Below are 26,509 nucleotides of genomic sequence, written 5' to 3' on the forward strand. Positions count from 1 at the left end.
ATCAGTGAAGTGTTATTAGGTTAGAATCCCGTTCTTATAGGTACAATATCATGTTTATTCTCTTGTGTCTTTACAGTTACAACACATTCCCCTTCATTTATGTGTATTTTTTGTATAATTGACTTTTCCTAAAATTACAATTACCAATACACTGCTCTATGAAGCCAAATTTCACCCTCTGTTAAAGTATTTATTGCACTGGACAGTAACGAAGCCATCAAAGCAATACAACTACAAATGGAGGTAAGAAATAGCAAGAAATGTTCCGCCACCATGGAGTAGGTAGTTTAAAATAAATAAATAAATAACTGTAATTTCGTTCATCTAACAAAAGCTACAGTATGAAGTCTGACTTTTTAACTAAACATGAAACTAAAGCACCGAAAGTGAGCTATGGCTGTTCCTATTAGAGTGATCTCTCTCTCTCTCTCTCTCTCTCTCTCTCTCTCTCTCTCTCTCTCTCTCTCTCTCTCTCTCTCTCTCTCTCTCTCTGATTGGCTTTTCTAAACAACCTTGGAGATTCCTGCTCTATGAAAAGTTTTGACTGGATTGAGGAATGTCTCAAAGCGACTCCTTCAATCTCTCGCGAGGGGCCGGTGATCTCTGCGCTCTATCAAGTACTGTGCCTGGACCCATAGAGAGTATGATTGTTCTTATTTACATCTTATTTTGATGCTACGGGATTTTTTTTTTTTTTTTTCCAAAGAAAAATAAAAACTTGCAGGAAATATACAAAGTGCATTCAAAGTGAGATAAACAACCTTCTAAAACTACGTTATGTGCTACGGAAAAGCTGTAGGAAAATAAGGGAAATAATTCACCAAATTTGTTCCAGTCATATAACAGTTAACTCATTCTTTCTTATAGAAAGTTCGGATTGTAACTTCTGTCGGACAAAAGGTATTAATTTATATGTACTGTAATTACGTATCTGTTCAACCGGGGGGGGTTAGAAAGTTTATTCAACAGCAAGATGCTTCCTGTATTAATAACCCTTTGCTTTATAATATATCAAGTGCAACCCGGTCTGGGATGCCAGCTTCCTTCTGATTGGAGACACCTCAGTGAGGGATGCAGAGCTGAGCTCGCAGAGATTATAGTGTATGCCAAGGTGTTGGCGCTGCATCAAGACGTGTACAGCATGTACAATTACTTACCATACCAATATGAAGGCAGCGAGGGGGGGCTCTTCTACTCGGCAGAGATTGAGCTGCTCTGTGACCAAGCCTGGGGCAGTATGTTGGAGGTGCCCGCTGGATCTAGACTGAACCTCACTGGTCTGGGCTACTTCTCCTGTCAGTCACACACTGTTGTACAAAACTACTCCTACATCTTTTTTCTTCGGTAAGTATTCCACAATGACATAATGACATCATAGTTATCATAGTGGATTCAGATACTGTACTAATTAAGTCGCCAACTTTGCTTAAATTTAAATTGATTTAATATGTTCCGTGCAATGCTATTAGATGTGCCCTAGTTCATTAGAGGCTATTCCAGTGGACATTTCTCCTTATTAAATTTGCTCAGTAACATTTAGCAAGGATTTACCTTTGGGGCTTGTCAATGGTGCTTTGTGACCAAGTTAAGTGCATAGAAGGCTAAACTATTGATGAAGGCAATTATTTTGTAATGTAAAAGGGAACATGAAAATGTAAATCATTTGCAACGTATAGAACTCAGCCTCTCACCTCTCAATAGAGCTGAACAAGTAAAAAGTATTATTTTTTTTTTATATATATATATGAAAAGTATTTGGAACAATAATAAGGCCCAAGCTGCGTAAGCTTTGAAATACAGTTTTAAAGTAATGATTTTCTCAGTCTGCAGAGAACTTGTATGATTTTCACAGCTGGCTTTATATATATATATATATATATATATATATATATATATATATATATATATATATATATATATATATAAACTGAATGCATTGCCTATTTTTTGTTTTATGTTTTTGATACAAAAGTCAGTAGTAAAGTTTTGGAAAAAAATCTATTATTTGTAATAAAGTTAATTTCAAATGACACTATACTACACATATGCTGAGCAAGGTGGTTTGGTTGATGTTTTCCATCATATTCAAATTCACCTGAGTGAAAATTCAGTTTCTACTGCTGCTATCAGCATGCATTTTTTTAGTGAGTCTACTGTACTGAAAAGTATAGGCGATTGGGTTGCCACAGCAAAGGTATGTGATAAACAGCTTTCAAACCAGTCTCAGCCCTGGAGAAGCAGTGGATAAACAGATGGTTTGCAGTCACTGGCCTTACTATTTTATTTATGTCCTTTGCAGGATGGATGAAAACTATAACATACTTCCTCATGGAGTGAATTTCCAGGATGCGATCTTCCCAGACACCCATGAAAACAGAAGGACCTTTTCCAGCCTCTTTCAGTTCTCCAATTGCTCTCATGGACAGCCCCCCCAGATGTTCAGCAATGACTGGGAGGTACAGGAGGACAGCCGGGTAAGGATTCTCAAACTCCGCTCTGACTCAGCCCTGTTATAACAATGTGGTGTTACTTTACTGCTGTAATTAGTGCAGGGTAATTGTATGCTTATTCTATTTGGGGCATGTCTGTCCTTCTTTCTGAAGCTATGTACTGGCTGGAAAGTCAGTTAGTCGCTTTGATCTGCTTCTGTGGAAAAAAACAACAAAACATTCCTAACAGATTTGAAAGATGCTCTCTGTCAAAATATGCTGTGTCTCCCTATGAAAATGCAGCATTCTGCTGTTTGCAATGCTATTGTGATTATGGTAGTAACATTTACCTGCGGGGTGGTAGTCTTACACTCTTGTTGTCCTTAACTTGGTACCTCTTCCTGCCAAGTCTCATTTCTCAGCAGGATGAACAATCTTTTCAGGACTATAGGCAATCAATCTGGGTTTTCCGAATGTAAAACACTACAAACATACCAGCCTGGGATAGGAGGGGCATGTCTTATTTTTTATGTCTTTTTTTTTTTTAACAAATTCTATTTAATATAACAATCCTAGGATGAGGAGAAATCATGTGAAAATAATATTTAAAGAGTTCAATGTTACCCTATATGGATTTAATTCTAAATAAAACCAGTAACAAATTATGTATAATACTATGCATTACTGTGGTTTGCAACTGCATTTTTCAAAATATGATTGAATGAACTGTGCCATAAAAAAAAAAAAACAACTTCTTCTAGAGTACAGCTGGTGCTATAAATTTTTGGCGTCTCATAAATGTCTGTGGTTTGCTGGTAAATCTGAGGTTATATGTACAACAGAACATTCTAATTGGCTTCTCTTTACCCACCTGCAGTGGGAGAGCTGGGATACATTAAAGTCTCCCTTTACGATGGTGGTTTCTGTGTGGAGCAGCAGGTGCTGACTCGCTTATTGTGTGCCAGTTGTACCATTTTCATCTATTATAAAAACCTCAGTTCAGACAACAAATAAACCAATAACAATGGCACTATTCTTCATGTGCAGCACATTTTAACTCTTTAATTTGCTATAATAATCTTGTTCAGTCTTGACTAACACCAAAGGCTCTTAAATTGAATTGCAATGGTTGATGAGCTTTTTATTGACAGCAGTTTTTAAATACCCCATAAAAGGTTACTAAGGTGCATCATGACAGAGTGAAAACACGATAAATCTGAAATAATATGGCACAGCTTGCTAAAAACCATGGTTATCCATTGTAAAGCACAGTAAATGTATACAATTAGCTCTCCATTTCTATTATGTTTGCACCAGTGAAGTTTGTCCCATTTTCTATGCTAGGTTAATGAAAACAAAAACTTACAAGAAACATCTCAGAGTTCATATCTCAGGGGCAAACGGAATGAAAATGGTGTCTATTTGCTATACCAAATGATCTTCCGTGACAATGCAATCTGTATTGGATGGGAAAATCATAGCACAAGGACATCTGCACTGGTTGGTAACATTTTCATATTTTTACTTACCAGTGGTATCGCAGAGGTATGAAGCAATACACACTGGTAATTATTATTATTATTTAGTCATTTAGATGACACTTTTATCCAAAGCGACTTACACAGACTTGGAGGTGAACAATGCATCACAACTGCTGCTGCAGAGTCACTGACAATAGAACCTCGGGATTACGTCTCATCCGAAGGACGGAGCACAAGGAGGTTAAGTGACTTGCTCAGGGTCACACACAGTCAGTCAGTGGCTGGGATTGAACCTGGAACCTCCTGTTAACAAACCCTTCTTTAACCACTGGACCAACAAGCCTCCTTAATTCATTGTAGTACCTATATTAGTACAGTGTTCATTGCCCAGCACCACTGCGTGCTATTTGTTCCAGATCCACTGTGTTTTCATTGCTGTGGAATTATACTAGAATTTAAATTGTATTTTTCTAACTTTTTAGTAAGGCCAAATAAGGGCACAAGACACAGTCTGATCAGGTACCTTCAGACCACACAAGCTGTCAGTCCCATTAGAGATGAAGTCAGAAATATTGAGCTTTATGCAACATTACTATCACTATTATATAACTTCTATTCTGGGAGTTTTAGTTTGATCCCTAGCCAGGCCGACGTCAAAGCCCAAGCAACTTGGGCACTTGCCCTGGGCCCTGTCACCAGATGCTCAAAAAATGGCAACTTTGTCTTTTCAATTTAGTATATTTTCCCTTATGCAATGCCAGCAATCCCATGTAGCTGTTAGGGAGCAGCAGAGGTTGACTTCACTGTGAGCTTTCTTTGTGCGCTAAACTTCATGCAAAGGATAAAGGAAAAGCAACAAAATGAATACCAGTATACATGCAGAAATAAAATTGCAAATATAAGTAAATGTAGCATTTCTGTGCCAGCTCTCCTTCTGATGCCTTTAAGTCTAGAAACATTGCGTTTTCACTAAACTAAACTCTATCCGTGCAGTGAAACTTTTCCCCTTTTTTCTTTTCTCTCTTTCTGCTTGCGTCCTCTGTTCCCTTCATCCTGCCTCCTCTCTCACTCCTTATTGGCTTTCGTCCTCCTCAGTTCTTCGTAAAGCCAAAAGCTGTTGGCTGATCTCGCCATACCAAGGTACAGGGGTTTCCCTGGTATTTATTTTATTGTAGTCACGAGTGACAAATCCTTTCCAAAATATTTAGTCATGTTAGAAAAACAGTAGTCACTATCTCAAGTAGAAATGTTCAACTATTGTTTAGCTTGTCCAATTTAATTTTCAATATACATTACATTTTTTTTACCCACTAGTCTTAACATAGGTATCAGCAAGTTAAAGATTATCAATGTTTATCTCCGGTCGCAGGTGTCATAAGAACGATTGGATGCCTTGGCTCTTCTCTCAATTGAGTGGAAAGAAGCTGAATCAGTTAACTTTTTGACACCATAATTTACCAATTTGTCTCTGAAAGTCTTTTGTTAATTTTACTGATAACTGTCAATTCACTGCTGTAAGAATGATTATGAAAACTTTTTTTTGATAGAATCACATTTTTTATTTGGGGGTTAAGGTGGGGGGGCCCACTGGAGTTCAATTGCTCGGGGCCCACAAAAACTTGACGCTTGCCCTGATCCCTAGGATGACTTGCCAGCTTTAGACTTTCACACAAATCAGAAGTTGAGTCTTCTCTGGTTTGAGAGAAGAATGCTGATGTGGTCTGTTTTCCTAATTCTGCGGCTTCTTTCACTGCAATATTTACCCTCCCCTCTCATTAGCATTCAAGACACATTGGCGGCAATGACAGAAACTCCTCTATTCTTTTTTACTAAGTGAATCCCATTTGAAGTTTGCTTACTGGAATGAATTCCCTAACCATAACATGTACTGACAAAAGCTGTTTTTCTTTAAGCTTTCCACCTTTTAAAGTGGAAGGTAAGAGCCAAGGTAAAAACACAATAAGCATTGCTAAGGGGATTAACAGATATGCACTAATCTTTATGTAAGGTTTTAAAGCAACAGGGGCATCTAATGTTACGATCCACCAATAAAGAAAGGATTTAGGAATCCCCCTTAAAAATCATGCTCACAAAGGCCTTAGAAGAGTACTAACCAAGGCTTCAAAAACACTTTCTTACATTCCCTCAAGCCCTGCTATTTTCACTTTGACTTGGGGGGCAATCCATTTATCCTACTTCCTATGCAGAAGTTATGAGGACCCAATTCCAACTTCACACAGGATGTGAACTTAAACTTTGGTGTTTTTCCTTTGAACCTGTAGGGCCTGATTAAGGCCCATTTTGAGAGAGGAATAATAATTGAATTGTTTTATTCCAATTTTCTATAGATTTAAAATAGGGATCAAAGCGATTTGCAAGGGACAGAGTCACAATTAATTTGAAGCCTGAAAAACAAACCATGTGTCAAACTGATAGATTTTGCAAGTTATTTAGCATAGCTTCTCAGGTGGTTGAAAGCACTTGGTTTTGCCTTTGGAATGTGTTATTACTTACATATTATAGCGACACTCAGAGCATTTTTAAGAGAGGATAAATTTGACATTTTCATTCTGTTCACAACTATCCATTTGTCAGAGAAATTGAACTACAAAGGATTTTGTTTTTGACCTGACAAGAATAAACAGTTATCATTTTGTCCTCCTCTGAAATACCAACAGAAGGGTTTTCAGGTTCAACAGTCTTAATCCCAGTATTGCTTTGGGCCTTTTATCAGAAGGCTGTAGAGTTCACATACCAGTTTCTCACTGCTAGTTGAGGCATTCTGCGTAACCTAGCATTGTTGCAACCAGGTTTTATACAAAGCGAGTATCGTTCTTGTAAATGTGTGATACAGGGTGAAGACAGAAAATTACTGGTTTCCTAAGTAAACACTTAATGACAACCTGCATGACTGAAAACACAGATGTGCAAGTTGTGGTCGTAATGTAGAGGCCTCAGGCTCTGTACAGAGTGAAAAGAAAAATACACTTTTCTGATTTATATCTGTACTGGCAGTCCTCACCAACAACAGCAGTCTGCTGATACAAAATCTGATTTTTGTCAGTATTAAAAGATTTAAGAATTTTCATATAGAAAAGTGTAGGTAATGGATTATACATCTGTGTGTAAAGAATTCTCAATATTTAGAAATGTTCATGTGATGGAAAACTAAGTGAACACATTATTTACCCAGAATCTTGAAGATCTAAATCTGTTGTGACCTACTTCTGATATGGGAACCGCTAGCCTGAATTTGGTCCAACTTAGCAAAGACATTTCTTAAACAAGTTAACGAACAAATTATCCATGTACATCACACCACAGGAGAGAAGCATGTTTTGGATCACCATTTTTTTACCATTTTCACCATTACTTAGAATTATAGTGCCTGCTCATTTTGGACAACCCTTTTGAAGGTGTTTTTTGAGTCGCCATTACAGGTCTGTGTTTTTCTTTATTTAGCAACTGTTCAGCTGGCTCCAGGACCTGTCATGTTTGCACCTGCTTTGTTTTTAATAGTAAAGCTGTTATTTGGATAGAGGGTCTCATTGTGTGGCGGTGGATGGCTTGTTTATGGTTGGGTAAAATGTTACAGGGTTGCATTTACAGATGGCAGGTAGTGACAGGGTAATGTGTGAGTCTGAGACATGAATTGTTGTCAGGTGGCACCAGTGCTAACAGAGATGAGGTTCATTTCTGTCTGTGAGTGTTTAGTCAGTGGTAGCACCTGGCATGACAGATTAGAATGCTGAGAAGCATCATACAAAATAATCACTTTTATTTTAGGTTTTGCTCTGCAGTTTGATACAACAGTAGTGCAGTCTTGACAGTTTTTGCCTGTGATTGTTCTAGGTATTTGTATGTTCTGGCTGCAGACTGCATCTTATGCCCTTGACACAGAATGTGGTAGATACCAGGAAGGCTGCAAAAATAATGTTCTGTGGTTCATAAAACATGAATGGACTTGCAACCTCAAAAATATTTTGTACAGACGCTCTGTTACAATGAAAGGTCATTGACATTTCAACTATGGCATTAAATGTTAGGGCAGCAGTGTGGAGTAGTGGTTAGGGCTCTGGACTCTTGACCGGAGGGTTGTGGGTTCAATCCCCAGTGGGGGACACTGCTGTTGTACCCTTGAGCAAGGTACTTTACCTAGATTGCTCCAGTAAAAACCCAACTGTATAAATGGGTAATTGTATGTAAAAATAATGTGATATCTGTATAATGAGAAATAATGTATAATGTGATATCTTGTAACAATTGTAAGTCGCCCTGGATAAGGGCGTCTGCTAAGAAATAAATAATAATAAAAATAACACACATCAATCAATCCATCATTCAATCAATCAATCAATCAATCTTTATTTGATATAGCACCCTTCACAATATATTGTCGCAAGGCGCTTCACAGGTACACAGCTCCCTGTGGCAGTGTGCCCCGCCCCTGTGTGTATTTTATGTTTATCTGTTGTATGTAGTGCGCTATTGTTGGGGTATGTATAAGTGCACGGGATATAATGTTGGGCTATATAGCACGAGTGTTCTAATATGTATTTAGGCACAATCTACTTCACATGCAGATAAAATGTGTATTAGTGTGTGAGCACGGGGAGTGCACAAATTAGTTCACATGCTGGGATTCAAGTGAATAATTAATAAGTAATTGAATCCCGGCACAACTGTATGGTGCACGTTTTACTCATTCGGGGTTGTGTGTTCGAGAGTGGAGAACAGGTGTGGAGAGGAGAGAATTAATTAAGAATTAAAGAATTAACAGCATGATACTTGTTTGTTCGTTCACTGTTTGTTTAGTGTTAGTCTGTTTTGTTTGTCTATTTATTTTGGCTCAAAGTGCCGTGTGCTGTTTTGATCAACTGTTTTATTTTCTGTATATTTATTAAAACGCTCAGCAAGCGCATTCACATTTCACTCGTGGTGCTGTGTGTGTTTCTTCCGGGTCTGACGTCACCGCACAGGCCAGCTTGCCACACTCCCTTATGGAAACAGGCAGCCAATTCCATAATTCGGAGGCCCTAAAGCCAAATGCTCTACCACCTGTGTTCTTTTTTGATACCTTAGGGACAGTAAGCAATCCTGTGTCCTGGGATCGCAGTGGTCGTTTAAGTATATATGCTTTGTAAGTAATAAGCATGGCCTTAAAATCAACCCTAAACCTTACAGGAAGCCAGTGTAGGGCTGCCAATACCAGCGTCATGTGATCATATCTTCTACATCTTATTAAAACCTTGGCAGAAGCGTTTTGCACAAGCTGCAGTCGAGGTAACACATATCTGGGAATACCAGAAAACAAAGCATTGCAATAATCCAGTCTGGATGTTATGAAAGCATGCATCTTCCATGGAAAGGAAGTGTCTTAGTTTAGCGATATTTCTTAAATGAAAAAAGACACAAGTTATTTTTTAATTTTTTTTTTTAATTTAGTCGTTGCCAATTATTTTTATTATTTTCTCCCAATTTAGAAATGGCCAATTATTTTTTAAGCTCAGCTCACTGCTACCACCCCTGCGCTGACTCGGGAGGGCGAAGATGAACACACACTGTCCTCCGAAGCGTGTGCCGTCAGCCGACCGCTTTTTTTTTCACACTGCGGACTCACCATGCAGCCACCCAAGAGCTACAGCGTCGGAGGACAACGCAGCTCTATGGCAGCTTACAGGCAAGCCCGCAGGCGCCCGGCCAGGCTACAGGGGTCGCTGGTGTGCGGTGAGCCGAGGACACCCTGCCCGACCTAACCCTCCCTCCCCCCTGGTGACACTCGACCAATTGTGCGCCGCCCCCTGGGAGCTCCCGTCCACGGTCGGCTGTGGAATAGCCTGGACTCGAATTCGCGACGTCCAGACTATAGAGTGCATCCTGCACTCCACGTGGAGCACCTTTACTGGATGCGCCACTCGGGAGCCACTAGTTATTTTTCTAATATGAGGTTCGAATGAGAGATCTGGGTCAAAAATGACACCCAGATTTCTCATTTCAGACCTCAACTTAAATGGGAAGCTGTCAACCTGAAGAACATCTGAATTTGTACTGTTTACTTGATTTATTGATCCCTGTAGCATTACCTCTGTTTTATCAGAGTTTAACAATAAATCGTTTTTTGACATCCATTGCTTAATGTCGGCCAGACAGATATTAAGGATATTTGCGATTGAGGTGTCACCTGGTTTACGGGATAAATATAACTGGGTATCATATGCATAGCCATAGAAATTGACCTCATGTCCACAGACAACATCACCCAAAGGCAGCATGTAGAGGGAAAACAAAATTGGCCCAAGAACAGAACCTTGTGGGACGCCACATTTAACTTCTGATGCACAACAACATCTCCAATGGTGCTATAGAGTCAAGATCCCAAATTCAGAGTTTCTCTATGATATGCAACCTCTAAGTTCAACTTCTAAATTCTAATGATCTATTGGTGGAGTCCTATTATGTGAGGGACCTTTTATACTGTTAGACCAGTGTGGAACTTTAATTGTCCCCAAGCTATTCTGCACATGCCTGGAAATTCCCATTTATTTTTACTGCCATCATAAATTAGATTAGGGGAAGTTGGTTTAGCACATACTTTTTAAACAGTGGATACATCATGACTTGAGAACTCATCCTTTAACCTAAAAACAGAGGTAAGAGTCAAAACATGATAATGAAACACTTTATTTATCATGCCTGTCTTTATATTTATACTATGTTTTGGAGATTAAAAAAAAATGGAGGTTGGCTGTAAAATCTAGATATCCCATTGTAATGTAAGGAAATTCAATCAGATATACTGTATTTGTTTCCCTTAACAGCTGTCCAATATATAGAGTTCTGCACATATGAAAAGTGTATTTTAATTGCAGACAACAGACCCTTCTTGCCAGTCCATATCTCAACACGTCTACAGCAGTTGCTTTTGCAAACTTGATACCTGGAGGATTATAAAATGTTGCAGATGTTACATGGTAGACGTGATCCATAGAACACAATAGACCCTGATCTAAAAACAGGCCTGAGGGAGTAAATGTTTCTCACTTTGCAAATTTGAGACCCAAGCTGCAGAATGGTAAGAGCAGGTGCTTGGTTACTGTATGGTAAAAACCCTGACACAATTATTTTTAACTGTTCACTAGGCTAGCAGTTTATAGTTTAAATCAACCATTCAGCTATTTAATTCTCAATGTTAAGCAATATAGTGAAGCGATATAGTCATAAAAAGCATGCAGTTCCTATAAAACCAGTGATCAGTAACTAAGCTGTATAGTTTAGCACAATAGAATTGATTTAATTTAGAAACCCCTCTTTGATATTCCCAACAAAATAATGACAGGGGCTATGGGTTGGTCATTGTTTCCTGTCAGCCGGTCATAATTTCCTGTTAATTTCTTACCAGTGCAAAACATGAGCTCCTGATGTGATGAATCGAGCTACATGAATGTGAGATTGAAGTGAACACAGAATAAGTCTGAGCACGATGAGCTGTTTCAGTCCTATTGATTGATTGTCTGTCCGAGTCTAAAAGATGTTTCCCATGCAACACAATGTGAGACAAGAGAAGCAGAGAGTGTCTAGGAGGTTCTCTCTGGGAATAAAGTTATTTTCACACAGTCCCCTAGCAAGACCTTCAGAAACTGTGCAGTCTGCTGAATTTTAGTTTTTGTTTGACTATCTGTGAAATTGGATCATGTGGCACAATTTCAGTATTTTTTATGTCAAAAATGATAAACTCACTAAAATTATGTCATCATTACATAATCTTCTTGTAATTGACTACAGCATGATGCATAGCAAAAGTTATTCATAATGCTTCCCTAAAATCCTAGCACTTGCCAGCACATTTATAAAGTCTACCCCTGTGATGTCAAACAATGTCAATAGTTGTTAACTCTTCCACTGGAATACCTCAGAGACCGTTACAATTTAAATTGCTGATATCAGATCAGTCACCAAGTGGCTGATTAAATCTTCCTGGGGGACATTGAAAAAAGCAAAACAAAATAAATAAATAAATAAATAAAACTTATAACACTATTGGGATTTCCTTTGTAAAAAAAAATCCAAAACATTTTGGTTTAGGCCCACCTTGTTTCTTAGGTCATTTACCTTAGTGCATTGATAAAGTTGTCTTGCAGTTCTGTAAAGTGACGCCTACAACCCCTTGGTATTAAGTACAAACGCAAGTAGCACCAAATGGCAGAACCAGTTCCAGTGGCATAGCTTCACAATGCTCTACAGTACCTATAATTCCAACATGCAGCTTATTAAAGGGAAGTGCTAAACAAACAATCAAATGTACAGAATGTTATAATATGGCTTGTTTATTGATAAATATATTGACATATATATGTCAACAATTAAAATATTCCTTGCTCGACAATTAAAATATTCCTTGCTTGGCCACAGTGTAGTTGCTCTAGTGATCATGAGCTATGTTGGTAAATACTGAGTCACCTTTTTTATCAATCAGCATTTATTTCTATGTTTTTTACTCATTCAGGGACATAACATACCTAAATGTTTATTACTAAACGAATGTGAGTTTAAATTATTAGTAGGTACACACGTTTCGCTATGAAAGCTGAACATTAATATCAGCTAAGAACAACTAAGTTACACATTTTTAATGAAAAAACAATTGTTGCCAATGTTTTCACTAAAGTAAAATCAGGCTTGTGTGATTGTAAAATGCCACTTTTTGATATATTTACTACTGGGAATAACTTGTTCAACTTGTTCAAACCAATGCCAAACACAACAAGGTATAATACATAAATAATGAACGAAAAAAGTGGTGGTCGGGGGGGAGGGGCAAAATATATAGTTTGACCCCCCCATATTCAAAGTGTGTGGGGGGGGGGGCACGTTCCCCTTCTGCCCCATGGGTTAGGCGCCGATGATAAGCACTTTAATGTGACACTGGTATTTTTTTCTATAGATTCTGATACCTAAAGTGATAGCCACTAAACTGATAGCCCTGTTAACCTAAATTGGATTGTTTAAAAAAAAGAGCAGTTACAAGTTTTATAACACTGCAATAGATGATGTTTGCTCTATAGTTCACACAAAGTTCTTGCATAGGTATAAGACCCCTTGTCATATTCAGTAGACATACTGTAATAGGAAAGTGAGGCTTTGTTTTGACTGGTTTCTTTGGATTTTGATGGTTAGAGAGCTGGACTGAAGGCTGTGAGTTACAATGCGGAAAGCTTCAGATAGGCACCTTGTGTCAAAGGCAAATGCATGTGCACTGAAACAATTTAAAATGAAAACACCAAGGAACTGAATGAGAAGCACAGTGTAGCAGTTTACATTATAGACTCACTTCCTCTTGGAGGTTTGGTTATAAAAAATAAGTGCAGTCTGAAAAACAAATAAGGCTCAAATCCAGACCCATTGTCAAATTAGAATTATTCATATTTGTGATATTGCGTAAAGGAGCAATGTGTGTCCCATGCAAGTCAAATGTCATATAGCATGAAAGTCTTAGCATGAAAATGTATTTTGTCTAGGAATTATTTTGATCTCTGTAATCATTTTTAAAACCGTTTTCATGTTTGTCTCAGTGGTTAGAAACTAAGATAGTGTTTTAAATCACAAGAATAAACTCCAAACCATTAAAAGCAGTTGAGAAAAGTTCTAATAAATATCCCGTTGATTTTTCTGCCACCATCATCTTTACGGTTAACGTTTAATGTTATGACTTATTACGAGTAATAAACCGAAGAGAACGATCCCTTTCACATCCCTGCTGGATGCTGTCATGTGCAGCCAGACAGTCAAACATGGCCTCCATTATCCCTATTTTATAATTGAAAGCAGCTGGCCATTGCTATAAACATATGTACTTTCCCCCATAAATACCCAAAACTCACCACTGTCACGCCAGGGTCAGACATAAACTAAATCCATCAACATGCTATTTCTGGAACTGTATTTTTACAACACACAGGGGGTGATCTAAGGAGAAACAATTGCGGCTGCAAAATCCAAATTGCCTAGTGGCCAGGCAATTAGTTTGCACTGCGGCCTATGTAAGCTTAAGAGCAATGCAAATTACTCAACACTCACAAATAATGAGCTGCAATCATGATAATGAGGGCTGAAATGAGCGCCGCCTGTGCATCGGGCTATTTGGCGGCCCCACTTCCAGCCCAGAGGTGAAGTGAGTTAGGAGTACAGAGAGCAGTAGGCACTTGTCACGGATGGCTAGAGTGGTGCGTGTGGGTGGTGACGTCAGGTTCAGTAAGCAGTACACAGCAGACTGAGGTACGGGGTTGAAACTGAGGTGCTACAAAACACAAAAAGGAACGGGCACATTGGCCAAAATAAACACAAACAATTAAACAGAACGAGTACCTACAAGGTCTCACAGTTGGTAGCATTTGTTTGTCTTTCTCTTACTCACAGTATATTTTCTCTATCCTCCTGAGGCCAATGACAGGTCTCTGAAGGTGTGTGCTTTATACAGATCTTAATCGCTTCTACATTGGTTTGCACCTTCTAAAAGGAGGTGCACAGTTTTTGGAGGGTCAGCAATTGCCCAAGTGCAAGGCAAAATCCTTACATCTCATTATAATGTTTGCGCCTGCTTAGTATTTCTAATCCCTACCCTATTCCATGCTCTTTTCTTCATTTAAAAACATTTCAATATGTGCGTGTTATCTTCGTTTTGCCCACAACTAGTTTGATGTCTGCTGTGGGAAAGGAATGAATAGGTATTCCATTAACTCTGTCTGGACAAGTTGGAATGTCCACCTTTACTCAAGCTTCCATCTCACCTAGAAGAAAAAAAGATGACATCATTAAAGTTTGGTTGTAAGTGATGACCTTAGGGGTATTATTTCTGTTTGGTGATGAACAGGTGTGGTAATTATTTATTCTGAAAATTCACACATTTGATGTGCTACAGGCCAATATTTCAATATTTCACAAGTAGTTTACAATTGAAGTCCTTGCAATATGTCAGGTCCAACAATTAATTAATTCATTTGAATTGTATATATTTATTTACAGTAGGTATATATTTCTTGTATTATAGATATTTGGTTAAATAGTTTACTGAAATAAGCCTGTTCAGTGAAACATAACTGGGTCATGTAAAGACTACCAGTGCCATGGCCTCAGCATTACAGGGAAGATTATTGTAGGTCCAGACTTTTATTAAAAGCCACATTACTCAGCAAAGGCAGCTGGCAGCTGTCTGTAGGATGGAATGCTTCCCAATGTGTTATTGAAGTTCTTTATTGGCCTGCAGACAAGTAGAGGAATTTATAGTACATATTGAGCATATTACCAACATGTACCCCACCAGGGTATACATCTTTGGGGGAGGGATAGGTCATAAAATCTTTATATATCATGTTTATATACCATGATTTTAGAATTATTCTTAGCCAAGTCCAGAGATTGGCAGCATCTAATAATAATACTCACTTGTTAGTGTCTCTGAGCAGTGCCAATGTGGGGGATTCAGAAGATGTGGAATGCCCTATAATAACAGTTGCTGCACCAATGACATTAACCAAATTCCTCTGGAAAATATTTTTAAGCGGCACTTTTAGATCTATTAAGGAAAGCTTGTCTGTATGTTTTGTATTGTGCAGGCAGTGTGTGTAAGGTGTTTGGCTTTAGCAAATTATCGGATTAGAAAAAATATATATTTCAGAAACTTTCAGCCGTTTTATTAGGTGCCGAGAAAGGGTTTCTTTTTACAGAAAATGGCTGTCTTTTGACCTTTCCCCAGTGGTTCAAGGTTAAGGAAAACACAATTATTGTATTACTCTGTGTGGAAATTTGCCTTTGCATTTACACTTGCTTCAAACAGTCCCCCAATTATTTAACTATCAGCTAGTGCATAGAAACCGGAATAATTTATTTTTGTCTTGTTTACTGTTCATTTCACTTTGGAATTTGCAAATTAGCTGTGTGGGAGGCCTCAGAATGACACATGAAGAGTCAGGTTTCAAATGAAAAAGGTGCAACCATGTTTATTTACAGACAAACACCAAAACAGTGCACACAAACAAAAAGACGTACAGCCACTTTAAGACACACTTTTTACAAGACAGGTCCTGAGAGGAGCGGACATAATAAGCTCTGGTCCTTCATGTACCACAGTCTCCCCTCTGTCCCAGGAACACTGTCCTGACCGGTGGAGAGGCTGCCCCTTTTGCACACCTTGGCTCCGCCCCGTACCGGATTACCTGGGAACCAGGTGTACCTCGTCCAGGTGTACCTCGTTCCCCTCCACCAGCCTCCTAGCAGGCCGACACCTAAGGGAATATTAACCCCGTAGTTTCCAGAGCCTGCTGGATGTACAGGTTCCCCCTGTTCCCCTGCTGGTGGGAGGTGAACTTTTCAGTGCAGGGATTTCATTTACCGTCACAAGCTATGGTTAATGGGGTGTATTTGAATGATCTAAACATTAGCATGTCTAAATACCGTAGCCACATAACAAACTACTGTGTACAATAAAAACACAGTAAGTCTGTGAAAAATCTAAATTATAAATTTGTCGGTATTAAGATCTGGTGTTGTTTAGATCATTACAAAATTTCCTTTTTTTTCTTTAGTTACAATTGTGTTAAACCTAAAGGTTTTAAGGTTTTGTGTTGCAATGAACAAAACGCAACCCCCCTGTGCAGTTGCTCAGATTGAATGATCCAAACAGTATTACATTGTGCTGGTGCAGTCATACTGCCCACATTGGTGTAATTTCAAGAGCCCTTGTGTTTTTATGCTACTACTGTTAGATGAATGTGTAACAGCTTAACCAACCCTGCAATTTATCTTTAACATATAAAGGCGGTAGCTGATAAGCATCTGCCCCCTGGTGAGTGTTGTCAAGTTTCGAGTCAAGGCCAACCCAATAACCGCAGGGTGGATTTGAAATTTAATGTGAACATGGTCTGTAGCAGAGCTGATACTTCTAAGAGCAGGGCATTGTGGGGGAGGCTATGTTTGTATTACATTTTCTGCAAAAACACTCTGTAATTAAAAGACTTCTCTGACACCTCAAGTCTAGCCGTTAGATCATAATTTAGCTTCTGCTGCTGAGCTTATGTGCTACGCAGCCAAGATAATACAAGGCTGTTGGTCATGTTGTTTTATAAATCTTTTCTGTTAGGACTCCCTGTTGCTTTTTAAACCTATTTTCCTGAAACTCGCGTCATTACCAAGACTTCTAGAATTTCATTACCAGGATGACAGGTACAGGTAAGACTATTCAAGCCTGTTTAAAGGGCACGGTTTCTTAATACTGGTTTAATTTGTATTTGTTTTTAAGAAACGTGTCTCTGTCACCCCTAGAGGAAACAAAAAGAATAGCTCTCTGTATAAAAACCAAACCATCAGCAGCTCTGTTTCCTGCAGCTCCTGCTTTTCCTTGGAGTTTCCTCAATATTAACCAGGCACCTAACATTGCACACTATGTGAAATCTGACAAATGGATCCAAGCTGGTACTGTGTGGCTGCAGGCCAGTGTAGGAGCTTTTGTTTGTTGTTACAGCTTTTCAGATGCAAAGGGTTAAGCAGGCAAATGATCTGCAGACTATTAGTGCCAAACTGAAGTGTTAAAAATTGACTGGAGGCTTATAATGCTGCAATGTGGCTTCCATATTGCAGGAATCTGAAAAGCTAGTAAATTGGATCTTTAAAGGACTTTGATTTATATTGACATAAATTCAGCTTCAATTCAACAGTGGTGGTAGCAGGGGTAGCACTTTGGTAATAGGCATAGGACTTCAACTTGTACACTAACGCTTAAAAAAATGTAAAGACTATTCAGGTGTTTGTATTAAATTATGATACAGTATACCCTCGCTATAATGCCCTTCATAATAACGAACCTTCGGCTATAACGAACCTGGCCCTAGGGCCCCAAATAAAAAAATGAAAAGAAGATAATATAAACACACACTGTCAACATTTCGGTCTCTGCCACCTCCGCAGCGAACTCTTTTTTCTTAATAAAAAGCGTGCGCTGTGTAACTATGCCTCCGAAACGAAAATAATTTTATGTTGCAACAAAGCTGGAAACTATATTGATCATTTGAAAAAAGGAGTAATGCAGGCATATCTCTGTCGTGAATATAGGTTTTCAAAAAGCACTGTTTTTTGGCTTGTTCAGCAATCATGTGGCAAAGCAAACTTGAAAAAAAAACTGTTAAAAAAAACTTGAGGATCTTATGAACTTTTCATGTCAAACTTTTCATGTCGGGTTGATTTGGAATAAAGGCTCAGTTTGGGATTCTTGCATTTTGGATTAAGATTTGCTGCACTTTGAAACGATTCATGTCAGATTGATCTTGAATAAAAGTTCAGCTTCAATTTGGGATTTTTGTTTTTCGTACTGCGTTTTAATTCTTTAACGGATTGGATAAAGCAAAGGCAGAATACTGCATACATGAGACGAACAGGTACATGTAATTCTACTTTTATTCACAGTATCATCTCATTAACTTACTCCAACAGTTTATTGTTCATACTGATTGTCCTTTCGTTATAACAAACTCCTCAATATAACAAACAAAAGGCTTGGACCCCAACAGGTTTGTTATAGCGCGGATGTACTGTATTCAGTTTGAATTCACATACATTTGCAGCCCATGTTGTAAAGTTGTATTACCTCTTGTCGCTTTGTCTCCCTGCAGCTCCTGTGCTCCTCTGTGCAGATGGCCCTCTTTGAGGAGGAGGATCGTACAAAGAGGCTGCAGGAGAAGGTGGCTGTCCTGGAGAAGCGCAATAAGCAGCTGCGAGACCGCGTCAAGAAGGTCAAGAGGTCACTGAGGCAGGCCCGCAAAAACAGCCGGCGTATGGAGCAAGCTAACAAGAAACTGCAGGAGAAACTGGTAGAGGCAGTCAGCGAGCACGGCCCCCATCCTAACTCGCCCTCCATTTTCCTTAAGGTGTAATGCGCAACGCACGTGTTGCCGTGACTGTTGGTGATCCATTAACCTTGCCCCCTTTTTGATGGGCACTCATGGAGGTTGCTGGGCAATCTTCATTACTGAAATGTTTTTTTGGTAATGGTCACAAAAATATGTATTGCAGTTAGTTCTTGTTAAACACAGGTATGTATATATATATATATATATATATATATATATATATATATATATATATATATATATATATGGCTAGAAAGGGAGTATCTCATTGCACATTGACATATAATTGTTATCCTATAGTTCATGCACAAGTAATATACAGTATATAAAAAAGGGTTTTGAAGGTATGATATGATGTCTGGATAAGATAAAATACTTACAATAATGCTGAAAACAGCTGTTTTTATTACAGATACCACAATACCAGTCCTGGTAAATTAATATTATAAATCACTATAAAATGAACGTCCTGCTTCCCCAAGCTTACCAGTGTACTGGAATTATTTCATTAGCTACAGTTAATAATTATTAATAATTATACTGATTATACTGAACATTCTTTCTCAATGTTTTAAAGGTGCAGAACAACTTATTTTTTCTTTACAATTCATGTGCAGGGATTAAGAATGCCTGTGAAGAAATCGTCAAATAGAAACCCTCTAATAAATCACAAAATTCCGTAAACTCCCCCCACAACTTTAATGCACCATTAATCTGTAGTAAAACTACACTTTTGATTTATTACTGTAGGTCTGATTGAAATGATAATTGTTGCAATTAAACTGCCCTAATGTTTCATATGGGAGCCAGAATTTCCCCTTGTCAACCCTTAGTATACTTTTAAATATCCCCTGCACTAGCAGGTTGATGTTTTTCTGTCAGCATCTTTATGGAATTAGCTTCAGGCACTGGAAGGAAATTATGCGTGGAATTTGTTCATTTCATATAAAATAAGCAGTAGTTGTTGGCACCTGCATGCGTTTAAATATGTAAATGTGCTCTGAAAATAAATCTGTACTATACTTTTTGGTATTATTTTAATCCTGGTAACAACACTGCAAGTCCATTATATCCAATTTACTGCAATCATAATCGACCCTTAGTTTAACACCAGTAGCAAGGGTGGCTTGGTTGACTGGTATTTGCAACATCAATGAACTCTCAGAATACATATATAATCTAGTGTATGCAGGTAAGGCACCTCATTGTTTAGCTTTACTGTTAAATAATAAGACACTTGTCTTCTCCTCTGGGACAGCAATTGAAGTTTAACAAGTCAGCTGTCAGCTCTCTGAGGATTAAATACTAGATAAAACCCAAAGCATGTAAACCTTTACAATGCACTCTGCATTCTCACACCTCATCTGAGTGATGAAGATTCCCTTCCTGCCAATGAGGCTCTTGAGCACTAAGTGTCACTTTACACAACAGTTATAGGCCTATTTGTCCTCGCCATGGTCTACTAAAATTACTCACATGCCACCTAAAAACAGGTGAATGTCTCATTCAAACCATAATGAACATTAATATATAAATTAATTACTGTCATCAGTGCTGAGCACTTTTTAAAATGCTGTCAAACGCCTGTTTGATTCCGGAAGTTGGACAATTTTTATTTTGCGTTAATGTTACTGTATGTAGCCAGTTTTACTACATACTTCTCATTTGAATAGTGTAGATATTTTTTTTAAGTTAGCAGCAGTAATTATTACTATTAAAACAAATGCCTTAGAATATCCCAATACCCCAAGAAAAGACATCCACATACAAAATGGTGTAAACACACTGTAACTTTCTAAAAGATGATAAGGTTGTTGTGTTGTATTTGTGAAAAGTCACCAGCAGGCCTCATCTGTTGCTGGCAGGCCTTTCAGTTGTTAACACTCCTCGTGTCTGCCCCATGTCTCAACCCTTTACCTAGTTTTTAAATTCTCCTTCCTTTAGGCAGTGTTTTAAAGTGGACTTCTCTGCTGTCTTCAGGACGATCTCCCCATTCTGTGAAAACCCTCTTCTATCACTTGTATTTTTCCCCTGTGTTTCATGTTTGTGGCAGGTGTATGTTTCTTTCACAAACTCTTCTCTGTCTATAGATGGACGAGAGACCGCCAGATAGATATATGTTAATACATATGATACAGTACTTTAACTTTTGTGTCATAAATTAGTTGAAAGCTAAACAATTGGCATTATTATTGATATACAGAAATTGCAACAAAATTTTATTGTAAGAGTAAGATTATTCATAACTTTAACTGCTCGGCTGGCTACAAACCAGAAAGACTTGTATTCGAGAGCACTTAACTTCAGTCTTAATTCTTATTCCAGCACAGGTCACAGTAGCAAAGGTCTTCAAGGAAAGACTAATATGACTACAAAGTACAGTTAAGAAAACAAATTGCACAGCTTTTAAAAATGTTTTAAAAAAAAAACCTAACAGAAGCAACACATCTGCTAATGCCAGTATTTTAAATGCTTGCTAAAATCACAACTAAAATATCTGGGTAGTGGTGGCTCTGAAGTGTGGGCTTGACTTGTGAGATGGTTTTCTTTCTCACCACTGCCAACCCCACACCAACCCAGTGTACAGCTCAAGATTATCAGAGAACCTTGAGTTTTGTAATGAAAGGATATTTATAGAGCGATTATCAAAACTTTTAGTGAGATTCAATCCATTGCTTTGTTATGATATGAAATGTTCATTTAATAATACTGAGCTATTTGCATACTTAAATGGGTGGAATGCTTAGTTCCCCTCACCTGCATGTGCGCTTGCCATATTGAAATGCCGGAAGCTTGTGTGTGTGTGTGTGTGTGGCCAGGTGAAATCTTTAGGGTTTGAGGTTATAAAATTTTGTCGACAATAAAAGTGCAAAATCTGAAAATGCCAACAATAACACTGGCAAAAGACTATAATTTTGCTTTGCTTTCAAATGACAAATAAAATACTATTAAACAAGAACTATAGAATTCTACTCAACAGGCCTCCTTCCTATGTGAATCCCTTGGGGGGTGAGGGGGGGGGGGGGTTGAGAAAATTGCCATACAGTATATTTCTATTTGACAGCAAAATAAGAAATAAAATAACTGTAGAGCAGTTTTGGTAACAGTAGCAATTACAGGATGCATATTACATAGTAATTACAGTAACTGTTAGGAAACAACTGTGTAGTTTTAGGGTCATTATACAATAATGAGACACATCTTGATAACTGTTGAGTAATCACTGCTATTTCTATTGTATTAATACATAGTGATTATAAATACTGTTTAAACATTGACATGTATGTATATATTATATCCAAAAAATCATCAAACTTCCAATGAGGAGTAATGCAGTAATTACACATTTGCTTCTTCTACATGGTAAGTTCCTTGTTAAGTCATGTGAGTGTTTTTTTTTTTTTTTAAACTGCATTTCGTGCTCATAAAAGACAATGGTTCTGCCCACCGGCAGACATGGCAAGTACATCTTAATCCAGCATGAACACATCTTTCTGTCGTGGGCCTTTTTCAAGCAGAGACTGACAACTGTGTCAAGGCATGTGCTGGTTTAGTGAGGGGGAATAATGTCTACTTGGGGCCAGGTTGAGACCAGCAATCTCATTTGGGTGTGGAATTGATATGAGCCTCCTACAAATGTATCACTTTACTCGAACACATTACTACATTGTTTGGAAAAAAAAGACATACAACTTGTTCTTTGAACACATTCATTTAGTCCCCCAGTCGGATATCACTCTATTAACCCTTGCCCTTCTCATAACATGACTCCACTCTGTAATGAGATTAATTGGCTGGAATGAGCTCAGGTGTTTACAGCCAAGATAAATCCACCATTAACCCACTTCACATGAGGACAGCCAACATAAAGTATACATATCACACAGTCAGCCAAATACACATTAATTCATCTTTTGAATGAGAGCAGAGATGTTCCAGAACAGAGAGCACAGAGATGGCAGGAGTTTCAAGCAGTGTTCCAATTAACTAAGGTCTGTGTTAGACAGGCATGACAGCATGTAATAAATATGTACATTCAAAACAGCAAGTGTTACATTGCTGTCCTGATACAGTGGGCACTCTGTTTTAAAAGATGCACACTGGCAAGTAGATTGCTGTACAGGACTTAAAAGATGTGCTGTACATGTTTCAAGAAAGATAATCACAACATAAAGTTTCTGGAATTTAAAGTTTACAATAATAAAAGAAAGAAATCTGCTGAGTAAACGTCAACGTCACAAAAGATTTCTGGTGTACACTTATTTATAACAGGAAATTATTTCTAGGTACAGTACCCACCATTGTATTGCTGGTGAACTATTTGACACTTCCTGCCAGATATGTAAAAACATACCAAATTGTGTTGGAGTGAGGAATCAGTATTCCCATGTGCTGTTGCTTGTTGAAATGGTTCAATGGGCAGCATGTATAAGTTCTAGTTTTTTTACAGAAACAAACTGATGACAGCCATTTACCTTCATATTCCAGAGTACTGTAGCACATCTGTTAAGTTATATTAATTATGTGATGTGGCTGATGTGCCACATCAGTAGTATAGTTGTTTTAACTGTATTTGCTTCACCCCAAATTTCACCATCCTGCCATGAATACTACTATAAATTGCCGAACTACTCTACCTGCTTTTTAATCACCAGAATAAACTGGCAGCAGTATAACTACAGGTATGTTTCAATTGTTAACATCAAGATCAGGTAACTACAGTATCACTGCACACTGTAAGCAGCAACCATACTTCAAGTGGACATCCAGTAGACTTCATCATCCAAGCCAAGTCTTGATATTGTCACAAATGACTCATACAGAGATCTATAGTATGTACCTGAAACTATGTCAGGATGGGGTGAGAACATAATACAGCACATTTTTCTTTATTTTCCTAAATTCACCAACATAGGATGTCTTACAAAAAGCTCCATACCATAGTGTATGAAGTCATAATCATTTACATTTTTTCAATGTAACAGTTAATATAATGACAATTTGCATTACAGTATGTTGCATTTAATAAGAATCACTGCATTGCTTTATTTTTTGTTTGTAGCTTACAAAACAGCAGTATAGTCCCTAAAAACACAATGTTTGTGTTGTTTAGTTAGTCTCATCTGACAGAGAGAAAAGCCTCAGAGCCTAAGAGATTAGGGGCAGGGTCTCACCCACCCATGTTGGTTGGAATATTTGCAGTATTGAAGAAAACAACCTACCCCAAAACTAAGTGCGACACCCCATAATGATAAGTGGCAGTCATGGAGTTCAGCAATTTGGTATGTACTTTAATATATTTTGTTTTGGAGTGCCAGAACCTCCATGTACAGTAGGAGTTTGATTATGCACAAATGGATGTTCTCCTAAATAAGTCATGCCGGTCCATATAATATCCAAATGAAGGATTAAACAACATCTTCAGGTTTTAAATGGCTCTCTTTTTGGTTAAATGCTCAGTTAGGGGGTATTAAAGCAGTTTTTTTTATACCTGGATATGCTTACGATGCGATGAAATAAATAAATAAATAAATGAAACATGCAAGGTGATGAAATAGCTACACCAATATACTGTACCACTCTGACTAATACTGTTCCAACTTATTATCAATAACACCTGCAACTTTCCAGCGAATATAACATGATTTAAAAAAAACAAACAAACAGAGATGCACTTAACTCTCAACAAAACAAACTTTAAAAATACTCTCTAGCAATATTATTTTTCATTCAATATACTTTTTAGATTTTTCTTATAGAATCTGGCTCCAAAAACAACACTCAGGAATCTGAACTTTTTCTTGAGATAAAAATAAATAAATAAATCATACAAGTTGGGTTTTTTTTGTAAGGGAAGTGTAATGTACATATTTACACATTTCCCAGCTGAAAACAATGTTTAATTGTAAATTATTATGCAGACTTGGTAAAATTATTACAGTGTTAGCAAACATTTACAATAAGGTCATATTTTTATTTCCAAGACATCCTCAGCCTGAAAAACCTGTCTGTAAGTATTAAACGATATAACATGTAAAAGGATATGTGGGTCTGTGCAGTGTGATTTTATTATCTTTAGGATAAATGCACTGCTGCTGTGGCTGCTATTCTTCCTGTGGTTTCCCAGGATACCCTTGTGAAATGAGATATCAACAGGTTTCCTGGTAAAATATTTATATTAATGTAAAATATCTAAATATATAGTTTTTAAAATTGTATTCCTCCTGTTCTTGGTAAGTTCATCCTCGTTCTGCATGACCATGTTGACAAGAGACATTTGAAAGAAACCGTTTGAACAACGCCTCTTAATGTGCAGCAACAGGGGTGTCCATTGAAACCTGAATAAAGTTCAGCTCCATATTTTTCAAGTGGCCATTGCTTTTCGGAATCAGTCGAGAGTATGCAAGGGCCAGTTAGGTTAAAAACAAAAGAAATGCTAAAATGTTATATTCAAAGTTGTTTAATAGGGCTGTTAGCTCTGGACAGAGATGCACATTTTAAGCAACATATCATATATGAGGAGCATTTTTCTCATAAACACACTGAAGGAAATCAGGGTTCTGCTAATTAGTCACTTACATTAAAAACAGGAGTTTTTTAATGTCAAAGCTGAACACTTTAGCTGCCCTTGTTAATTCCTCCTGGTACCCTACCCATCTGAGCCAGTGTGTGGGCTGCCTTGTATGTCTGAGCCAGCTCTCCCAAACAGTGATCCACATTTTTCACCACAAAATGTTTAATGTATTTACCTTACTGCTGAGCGTGCATTAACAATGTTGCTATTAAAACAAATGAGTTTTCATTCCTGGCATTAGATTTCCATAACAGCTGTGCCAGTTCAGCTGTATCTGCCAGGATCATTAACCCTTCAAACAACCCCTATAAATTGTCTCAAGAGAAAAGCAAAAATAAAAGCAAAATGGTGAAGCATTATTCACACATGGTAAAGTATTATTCAAAATAGAGATTATGATTTAGTGTGCACACAGGTTTATGCCCTTTTCTTAACACATTTTATATCGACCTGGTGCAACATAAACAACAGCTTATACCAGCTTCATTATAAGACAGGTGCATCAAATGGGACAAAGTCATGTCCAGTTTTTATAGGGTTTACTTGGAAACAAAGATGTTGAGTATTACTGCATTAAAATATCCTTTTAGTGTCCTTTTCCAACAGCCTTTGAACTTCATTGAGTCATTTACAGACATTTCAAAATCTTTCCAGGTCCCCACAGAACAAATTAGTTGCAAATACAATAACAGGCATACCTGTCAAGGTCCCGGGACACTTGACGAGGAGATTTGTGTAAGGGATAGTGTTAAGTGAGCAAAGAGGCACTGAGTGTTAACCCCCTCCTGCATGGAGGGGTCCATGAAGTTTGGACTGGAAGTCTGTGACATGCTTGAACCCACAACCTTGTCTGTGTGCTGAGATACTTCCACACTCAGTAAGCATGTTTGCTAACAGTGACAAATATTCCATACATTCACAGCCTGCTGTCCTAGCTGTGTTCAAATCGCTATCCCATTCACCCAGTCAATGACCTTTTCAATCTTCCATTTGTTCTTTTCAGTATGCAATCGATTTCTTATTAACAGTTTCAGATAATGGTCCAAACTTTGCATGCAGTCTAATAGAATTATATTTTTTTTCAATGATATTAGAATTAAAATGATGGTGGTAAGAGGTTTATGAGTTTTA

General features: G+C 37.9%; 1 protein-coding gene across 1 annotated transcript; it reads left to right on the forward strand.

Annotated features, from left to right (window-relative positions):
- Positions 1-553: 553 nt before the first annotated feature.
- On the forward strand, positions 554-19,014 carry LOC117415391 (coiled-coil domain-containing protein 3-like). The gene is made up of 3 exons (XM_034025673.3): positions 554-1,344; positions 2,300-2,474; positions 18,568-19,014. Exons 1-3 carry the CDS (start codon positions 974-976, stop codon positions 18,826-18,828), a joined length of 807 nt encoding a protein of 268 aa, XP_033881564.2. The 5' UTR covers positions 554-973; the 3' UTR covers positions 18,829-19,014.
- The last annotated feature ends 7,495 nt before the right edge of the window (positions 19,015-26,509 follow it).

The sequence above is a fragment of the Acipenser ruthenus genome, chromosome 7 (genome assembly GCF_902713425.1).
Source record: "Acipenser ruthenus chromosome 7, fAciRut3.2 maternal haplotype, whole genome shotgun sequence".
Taxonomy (NCBI): domain Eukaryota; kingdom Metazoa; phylum Chordata; class Actinopteri; order Acipenseriformes; family Acipenseridae; genus Acipenser; species Acipenser ruthenus.

Excerpts from the sequence above, each read along its gene's own strand:
- LOC117415391 (XM_034025673.3), top strand. The coding sequence starts at position 974 with ATGCTTCCTGTATTAATAACCCTTTGCTTTATAATATATCAAGTGCAA. Across the intron at positions 1,345-2,299 it reads TCCTACATCTTTTTTCTTCG|GATGGATGAAAACTATAACA; the intron begins GTAAGTATTCCA and ends TGTCCTTTGCAG. Across the intron at positions 2,475-18,567 it reads AGGTACAGGAGGACAGCCGG|CTCCTGTGCTCCTCTGTGCA; the intron begins GTAAGGATTCTC and ends GTCTCCCTGCAG.